The sequence below is a fragment of the Sinocyclocheilus anshuiensis genome, unplaced genomic scaffold, assembly GCF_001515605.1.
Source record: "Sinocyclocheilus anshuiensis isolate Anshui unplaced genomic scaffold, SAMN03320099.WGS_v1.1 scaffold1799, whole genome shotgun sequence".
Classification (NCBI taxonomy): domain Eukaryota; kingdom Metazoa; phylum Chordata; class Actinopteri; order Cypriniformes; family Cyprinidae; genus Sinocyclocheilus; species Sinocyclocheilus anshuiensis.
In genome coordinates this window covers 124,365-133,793 of record NW_015552692.1, presented here as the reverse complement: position 1 = coordinate 133,793, position 9,429 = coordinate 124,365, and the positions used below count along the sequence as shown (strand labels likewise).

Here is a 9,429-nt window from a genome sequence, read left to right as displayed (position 1 = left end):
TATCTATCTATCTATCTGTCTATCTGTCTGTCTGTCTGTCTATCTGACTGACTGTCTGTCTGTCTGTCTTCCTTTTGAATTGTATTAAATAATCATGATCAAAGTAATGATTACAATTTTTCTGTCATGCAGCCCTATTACACATGCTGCAGAAACAGTACTCGTATGGTAATGTGTCACTGTGAACTGATCTCAGGGCTGCAGACAGGAGGCGCCAGAGTTCAGCAAACACCCGCAGGATGTGGCCAGACTCAGAGAGAGAATAAAGGAGAGGAGAAATAAGAGAGTCAAATCATCAGGTGTGAGACATGGCGCTGAGAGCCGCTCTGCTGAAGAGTATCTGGTACGCCTTCACGTCCCTGGACACCGAAGACAGCGGCAAAGTGTCCAAATCACAGCTCAAGGTGAGACAGATGTGAGACAGGGGTTTGATATGTGTGTAAGTCTCAAAAACTCACTTTAGGAACGTCCACAAAGTTGAAAGTGATTGAAAAAGTAAATCATGTTTTACTTTATACAGTATTTACCTTAATTTATACCTTAAATATAATAACGCCTTGTTTATGCATATTATGTGTAAATTGTGTATTTTGTACATTATGTGTTAAGTTGTACTGTTTTTAAGCACACACCCAATGTTTTCACCCATCATTACATCAGTGTACTGTATTTGACTGTAAAGTGGTCTGGTTTGAAGGAGGTTTCTCTTTATGGTTTGTGTTCGTCTGTATCATAAAGTCTTTATATAACAAAGCAGGAGTGTACCCATTTAGATATCTGAGTTTGTGAAACTGCTGTTCTAGTTAATCTGACTCACACTCTGTGGCTTTAGACAGATCTGCATCAAACAAAAGCTGCAGTCAGACCGTGTGTGTGTGTGTGTGCAGGTTTTGTCTCATAACCTTCACAGTGTTTTGCGGATTCCTCACGACCCTGCGGCCCTCGAGAGACACTTCAGCGACGATGAAGACGGCCCCGTATCCAGTCAGGGGTACATGCCCTACCTGAATCAGTTCATACTGGACAAGGTACCGCGACACAAGCATGCTCTTTCAATGCGCACGAGACTCTTGGTTATGTTTATTTGAAGTATCAGTTTTATCTCAGATGTTTCTCCTGAACTCAGGTGAAAATAACCCCAAATCCAGTAAGAGTTTAGAGCTATAAAATGAATGTGGAATGTAGTTCAGATCATTAAATATTGGATATTCATATTGAGATCTGACTTTTCGTTGCAGGCTTTGGGATCTTGACAGATCTGAGCACTCTTTGAGACATTAATGAGACACAAGAGATGACTGGGGAACTTCAGCAAAAGAGATTTATTTATTATTAAAGACATTTCATTTGGGAGAGATTTGGGGAAAATGTCTTGCTCAAAGTTGCAATCCTTTACAAAAAAGTTATTGCTCAGAAATTGCTCTTTCATAGCTCATGTACTTTTCTGGATAAGTTTTGTCTCGGATGTTTCTCTTAAAAGAAAAAAAGAAAAATGCAAATGAATGTGGAGAGCAGATCAGATCATCTGATGAGAAGTGTTTACGTTCATAAGGAGATCTCTGATTTTTCATTGCAGACAAATCTGAGCGCAGTTTGAGACAGTGTTGAGACATGACATTACTAGGGTCTTTTCTCAGGAGAAACTTTAGCAAAAGCACTTTAATAACAGTGCTAGCTTGGAGAAATAAGAGTAGAGTTGAGATAAAAAATATTTTATTTGGGAAAAGATTAATGAATTTCTCAGAAATGCATGAGTCAAATCTGAGCACAGTTTAAGACATTGTTGTGAGATCTCTTCTGAAACTCTAGAGGAGATGCATGCGAGATTGATGGGGTCTTTTTCTCAGGAGAAACCAAAGTCTCCATTGAATCTCGTTGCTTTCTTGGAGAAATAATTGAGATATCAAAGAGATTTGAGATGTGGAAAAGTGTCTTGCGCAAAGTTATTGCTCACAGGTTGCTCTTGCATAGCTCATAGACTTTTTGAGGTCTCAGAATCTCAGGGAAGTCAGGATTTTGTCTCAGATGTTTCTCTTAAAAAGGACAGTTCAAATGAATATTTTACATCTATCTATCTATCTATCTATCTATCTATCTATCTATCATCTTTGTAGCAACACTCTAGCAACTAGTCAAACCAACCTAGCAACCACCCTGAGTACCCTAGCAACCAAATTGCAACACCCAAGCACCCAAGCAACCACTTCGGGTAGCCTAGCAACCACATAGTAACATCCTAGCAACCACTCCAAGTACCCTACCAACACCTTAGCAACCACCCCAAGTACCCTAGCAACCGCATAGCAACACGCTAGCAACCGACCTGGGTACCTTAGCAACCACATAGCAACTACACAGATTATCCTAGCAACCGCATAGCAACACCCAGCAACCACCCCATATACCCTAGCAACCGCATAGCAACACCTTAGCAACCACATAGAAGCACCCTAGCAACCACCCCAGGTACCGTAGCAACCACCCCAAGTACCCTAGCAACTGCATAGCAACACCCTAGCAACCATCCCTGGCACCCTAGCAACTGCCCTAGCAACCATTCCAAGTACCCTAGCCCTATCTATCTATCTATCTATCTATCTATCTATCTATCTATCTGAGCAGAGTTTGAGACATCGTTGAGATCTGATCTGAAACTCTAGAGGAGACACGTGTGAGATTACTGGGGAAGAAACCAAAGTCTCCATTGAATCTCATTGCTTTCTTGGAGAAATAATTGCGATTATGTTTGTTGTGTGATCAGGTGATAGAGGGGACGTTCGTTAAAGAGGAAGTTGACGAGCTGTGCTGGACTCTCTCTTCCAAGAAAAACTATATCTATCTATCTATCTGTCTATCTGTCTGTCTGTCTGTCTATCTGACTGACTGTCTGTCTGTCTGTCTTCCTTTTGAATTGTATTAAATAATCATGATCAAAGTAATGATTACAATTTTTCTGTCATGCAGCCCTATTACACATGCTGCAGAAACAGTACTGGTATGGTAATGTGTCACTGTGAACTGATCTCAGGGCTGCAGACAGGAGGCGCCAGAGTTCAGCAAACACCCGCAGGATGTGGCCAGACTCAGAGAGAGAATAAAGGAGAGGAGAAATAAGAGAGTCAAATCATCAGGTGTGAGACATGGCGCTGAGAGCCGCTCTGCTGAAGAGTATCTGGTACGCCTTCACGTCCCTGGACACCGAAGACAGCGGCAAAGTGTCCAAATCACAGCTCAAGGTGAGACAGATGTGAGACAGGGGTTTGATATGTGTGTAAGTCTCAAAAACTCACTTTAGGAACGTCCACAAAGTTGAAAGTGATTGAAAAAGTAAATCATGTTTTACTTTATACAGTATTTACCTTAATTTATACCTTAAATATAATAACGCCTTGTTTATGCATATTATGTGTAAATTGTGTATTTTGTACATTATGTGTTAAGTTGTACTGTTTTTAAGCACACACCCAATGTTTTCACCCATCATTACATCAGTGTACTGTATTTGACTGTAAAGTGGTCTGGTTTGAAGGAGGTTTCTCTTTATGGTTTGTGTTCGTCTGTATCATAAAGTCTTTATATAACAAAGCAGGAGTGTACCCATTTAGATATCTGAGTTTGTGAAACTGCTGTTCTAGTTAATCTGACTCACACTCTGTGGCTTTAGACAGATCTGCATCAAACAAAAGCTGCAGTCAGACCGTGTGTGTGTGTGTGTGCAGGTTTTGTCTCATAACCTTCACAGTGTTTTGCGGATTCCTCACGACCCTGCGGCCCTCGAGAGACACTTCAGCGACGATGAAGACGGCCCCGTATCCAGTCAGGGGTACATGCCCTACCTGAATCAGTTCATACTGGACAAGGTACCGCGACACAAGCATGCTCTTTCAATGCGCACGAGACTCTTGGTTATGTTTATTTGAAGTATCAGTTTTATCTCAGATGTTTCTCCTGAACTCAGGTGAAAATAACCCCAAATCCAGTAAGAGTTTAGAGCTATAAAATGAATGTGGAATGTAGTTCAGATCATTAAATATTGGATATTCATATTGAGATCTGACTTTTCGTTGCAGGCTTTGGGATCTTGACAGATCTGAGCACTCTTTGAGACATTAATGAGACACAAGAGATGACTGGGGAACTTCAGCAAAAGAGATTTATTTATTATTAAAGACATTTCATTTGGGAGAGATTTGGGGAAAATGTCTTGCTCAAAGTTGCAATCCTTTACAAAAAAGTTATTGCTCAGAAATTGCTCTTTCATAGCTCATGTACTTTTCTGGATAAGTTTTGTCTCGGATGTTTCTCTTAAAAGAAAAAAAGAAAAATGCAAATGAATGTGGAGAGCAGATCAGATCATCTGATGAGAAGTGTTTACGTTCATAAGGAGATCTCTGATTTTTCATTGCAGACAAATCTGAGCGCAGTTTGAGACAGTGTTGAGACATGACATTACTAGGGTCTTTTCTCAGGAGAAACTTTAGCAAAAGCACTTTAATAACAGTGCTAGCTTGGAGAAATAAGAGTAGAGTTGAGATAAAAAATATTTTATTTGGGAAAAGATTAATGAATTTCTCAGAAATGCATGAGTCAAATCTGAGCACAGTTTAAGACATTGTTGTGAGATCTCTTCTGAAACTCTAGAGGAGATGCATGCGAGATTGATGGGGTCTTTTTCTCAGGAGAAACCAAAGTCTCCATTGAATCTCGTTGCTTTCTTGGAGAAATAATTGAGATATCAAAGAGATTTGAGATGTGGAAAAGTGTCTTGCGCAAAGTTATTGCTCACAGGTTGCTCTTGCATAGCTCATAGACTTTTTGAGGTCTCAGAATCTCAGGGAAGTCAGGATTTTGTCTCAGATGTTTCTCTTAAAAAGGACAGTTCAAATGAATATTTTACATCTATCTATCTATCTATCTATCTATCTATCTATCTATCATCTTTGTAGCAACACTCTAGCAACTAGTCAAACCAACCTAGCAACCACCCTGAGTACCCTAGCAACCAAATTGCAACACCCAAGCACCCAAGCAACCACTTCGGGTAGCCTAGCAACCACATAGTAACATCCTAGCAACCACTCCAAGTACCCTACCAACACCTTAGCAACCACCCCAAGTACCCTAGCAACCGCATAGCAACACGCTAGCAACCGACCTGGGTACCTTAGCAACCACATAGCAACTACACAGATTATCCTAGCAACCGCATAGCAACACCCAGCAACCACCCCATATACCCTAGCAACCGCATAGCAACACCTTAGCAACCACATAGAAGCACCCTAGCAACCACCCCAGGTACCGTAGCAACCACCCCAAGTACCCTAGCAACTGCATAGCAACACCCTAGCAACCATCCCTGGCACCCTAGCAACTGCCCTAGCAACCATTCCAAGTACCCTAGCCCTATCTATCTATCTATCTATCTATCTATCTATCTATCTATCTGAGCAGAGTTTGAGACATCGTTGAGATCTGATCTGAAACTCTAGAGGAGACACGTGTGAGATTACTGGGGAAGAAACCAAAGTCTCCATTGAATCTCATTGCTTTCTTGGAGAAATAATTGCGATTATGTTTGTTGTGTGATCAGGTGATAGAGGGGACGTTCGTTAAAGAGGAAGTTGACGAGCTGTGCTGGACTCTCTCTTCCAAGAAAAACTACCGTCCCGATGCGCAGCGGGTTTTGTCCAATCAGGACGCCATGCGGCTCTGGTGTCTCTTCAACTTCCTAGCGGACGACAGATATCCTCTCACACTCGTGCCGGAGGAGGTGAGCACACACTTATCTGTTTGGTAACATGGTAATTTCAGTTAGGACCACATTTAGGACAAAAGCTATTACAGAACAGCGTTTCCTAAGTGTGTTATCTTATCTTAACTACAGATAGGAAAGGGGGTATTATAGAAACCTCCTAGCTTGACAAAAAAATCCTAAAAACTGTCTGAACATTGGCTGGTCCAGGGTATGGTTGGTAGACCTGGTTAGTCCATTTCAGTCTAGCTGGTTAGAGCTGGTAAACCACCTTGGACCAGCAACAAACCAGCTAGTGTGTTCCATAAACCAGCCTGACCACCATAAACTCAAAACAGACTCGGTTTACTTCTTCATGCATGTTCCTTGATGTAGTTCTGATCGCAGCCGGCATTTCGACATTTATAAAGATTGAATCACTGTTGAATTTTGTTAAAATTTTGCAAATTAGCAATTGATTAATAATAGTTGATTAACATTTATTAAAATTAAGAGTTGATAATAGCAACATTGTTTTGATTTACTTTTTGCTCAGATCTTGTTAAAATTCCACCATTCATTTTATGGTGGAGTATCTTTTTATGTAAATAAGCGTATATATACACTCACACTCACACTCACACACGCACACGCACACACACTCACACACACACACACATGCGCATCACCAATCACTGTTATAAAATATCAAATCATCAAGAAATCGAATTTTGTCAACGTTTTTTTTGTGTATGAAGTAAGAAAAGTCACAAAGTGCCTTGAAAAACAAACTTTTCTTCGATTTGTCACCGAATCGCACATAATGTGTTCCTTTTATATAATCCCTGATGTTGTCGGTCAGTTACATATATAATACTATAGTAGAATAGTCTAGAACAGAAAAATTTTGCACGTTACTGTTCTTAATAAAAGTACATTTTGTACGCTTCGCAACTCAAGCTCAGTGCTTTACTGTCAAATGTGTATTAGCGAAAAAATAAACATGTAATATTATTAGTAATTGCACTTATTAATGCAAAACAATAGTAATTTTGTGATTAAATCATCTCTATTTTTAATGCCCCCACACCCTTAGCTGCTCCTGGAGCCACCGTCTGCTCTCACATGTTAGTTATGATAAGTACGCAGTCATACGATGTGTGTTTTTCACGGCGGTGTTCAGTCGGAGTATCTGCTGAGGAAGGTCAGCAGCGTGATGCCGGTGGAGCTGACCTGCGTGGAGCTGGAGGAGTTTCTGTCGCAGGATGGTCTGAGCGTCTGGAGCTTTCTGGACGTGGTGAACGCGGCCGGCGTGAATCGAGGACTGGATGGAGAGAGCATCGGCGTGGCTGTGGAGAAGGTCTACAGGGAGATGGTGGGGAGCGTGCTGAAGGAGGTGCGAGCATCTCATCTACTCACTGCATCTTTGAGTTTCCATATCATAGAATACCAGGATATGCATTTATTTAGCATTAACGGGGAATGGAGAGTGAATGTAAAACAACTTGTTTGCTCACAATTAAACTCCACAGAGTAGATTAAAGGCGACTCTGCCTTTATGTCAGATCAGAAATAAGGTGAGAATCAAATTATACTTCAGCGGTTTAAGATAAAGTATTAGTAAGATAGATTCCAACAGAAAACAAACAAAGCTACACTGAGCGACAAACACAAACCACACAGCAGCACGCCAGACAGGAAGTGATCTGCAGGAACATCATTAATTCACAACAAAACATTTACAACCATGTGTGTCCCTGCAGCACAAAAGTCTTAAGTCGCTGGGGTATATTTGTAGCAATAGCCAACAATACATTGTATGGGTCAAAATGATAAATTTTTCTTTCATGCCAAAAATCATTAGGATATTAAGTAAAGATCATGTTCCATGAAGATATTTTGTAAATTTCCTACCGTAAATATATCAAAACTTAATTTTTGATTAGTAATATGCATTGCTAAGAACTTAATTTGAACAACTTTAAAGATGATTTTCTCAATATTTTGATTTTTTTTGCACCCTCAGATTCCAGATTTTCAAATAGTTGAATCTCGGCCAAATATTGTCCGATCATAGCAAACCATACATCAATGGAAAGCTCATTTATTCAAATCTCAGTTTCACAAAATTGACCCTTATGACTGGTTTTGTGCTCCAGGGTCACATTTAGTGTTAAATAGTTTGTCAGTGTTGACATTTAATTATACATTCTTTAATATGTAAATATATACACCCATTTAAATTAGCTCAGACCACATAAATATATATATTAGTGCCGTCAAACGATTGATCGCATCCAAATTAATAGTTTTTGTTTACATAATACATAATACATGTGTGTGTACTGTGTATATTTATTACGTATATATAAATACAAACACATGCATGTATATATTTAAGAAAAATATGTTACTAGGAGGGTAACGTTTCACAAAATTCACAGTTCGGTTCGATACGATACAGTGGTGTCGTGGTTCGGTATGTTTTCGATACGGGTGGGGGGTGGGGGAGGTGATTGCTTACGTCGCAATGTTGGGAATATTTCTGTTTTAAACCATGAAGGCGAGCCAATGGATATCACACACAAGCAACGTGCAAACTTTGCGCAAGAGTTATGCCGATGAACGTCTTAATCTCAATCAAATCACTGCAGAGAGTGAAAGTAAAAACAGAAAGATGGAGCTTTATGCATCTGACGACGAGAGACGATTCTAATTCAGCATATGCTGATAATGGTATATATAGCTAACTGTTTTCATTTATTCCCTTAATATTTCTCTTGTGGCCCGTACATAGTGAAAAAATAAGAGAAGAAATGTATTTTGTGTTAAACAGGTTGTTTTTGAAAGTCCGTGCTTGAAATAGGCTAAAGCTTTTTATTTAATTGATTTTTATTGATGACTGCGGAGTTAATATTTTAATTATAGGCCTATAATTCATTGTATAATAGACCTGTTTTAAAACATTTTAATCGAGGAGTAAATAGCCTAATCTTTTGTTATCCTCGCAGCGCGTCAGTTATGCGGTAATATTGCGGGGCAAATTAATTGTAATTTTAATTTAATAATAAAAGCAACTTCATGTAATAGGATTAGTTCAACGAATCGTTCGGTTTGTAATGCGTACCGAACCGAAAGCCTCATACCGAACGGTTCAATACGAATACGAGTATCGTTACACCCCTAATTTATATATTAAATATATTTATGTACAATATAGATTATATGAATATAAATACATGTAAATATTTTCAAAATGTGTGTGTTTGTATTTATATATACATAATAAATATACACAGTAAACACACATATATTATGTAAACAAAAGCGTATTTTGGATGCGATTAATCATTTGACAGTACTAATATATATATATATATATAGATAGTGAATATGGTTTTTAAATTAGTTTTAAGGCTAAATAATTTGGTTAGATTTAATAGGGTAAATGTATTAGAATAATTATTTAGAAATATATTAAATAAATGTCTTATATATATAATAAATATATTTAATATATAAACGCAACATATTTTTCTTAATATATACATGCATGTGTTTGTATTTATATATACATGATACATATACACAGCGCACACACATATATTATGTAAACAAAGACTTTTATTAAAGCAATAAGCCCCAAGAAGCCATGGTTTACAGTGAATTTATAACAGCTAAGGGGCGTTGTTAGA

General features: G+C 38.7%; 1 protein-coding gene across 2 annotated transcripts in view; it reads left to right on the top strand.

Moving 5' to 3' along the window:
- Positions 1-3,110: 3,110 nt before the first annotated feature.
- Positions 3,111-9,429, top strand: part of def6b (DEF6 guanine nucleotide exchange factor b) — a 16,095-nt gene continuing 9,776 nt past the window's right edge. For both annotated transcript variants that reach the window (XM_016459348.1, XM_016459347.1), the window contains exons 1-4: positions 3,111-3,236; positions 3,720-3,860; positions 5,594-5,773; positions 6,918-7,130. In XM_016459348.1, coding sequence (XP_016314834.1) covers positions 3,141-3,236; positions 3,720-3,860; positions 5,594-5,773; positions 6,918-7,130 — 630 coding nt within the window. In that variant the 5' untranslated portion in view covers positions 3,111-3,140. The remainder of the gene's footprint in view (positions 3,237-3,719; positions 3,861-5,593; positions 5,774-6,917; positions 7,131-9,429) is intronic.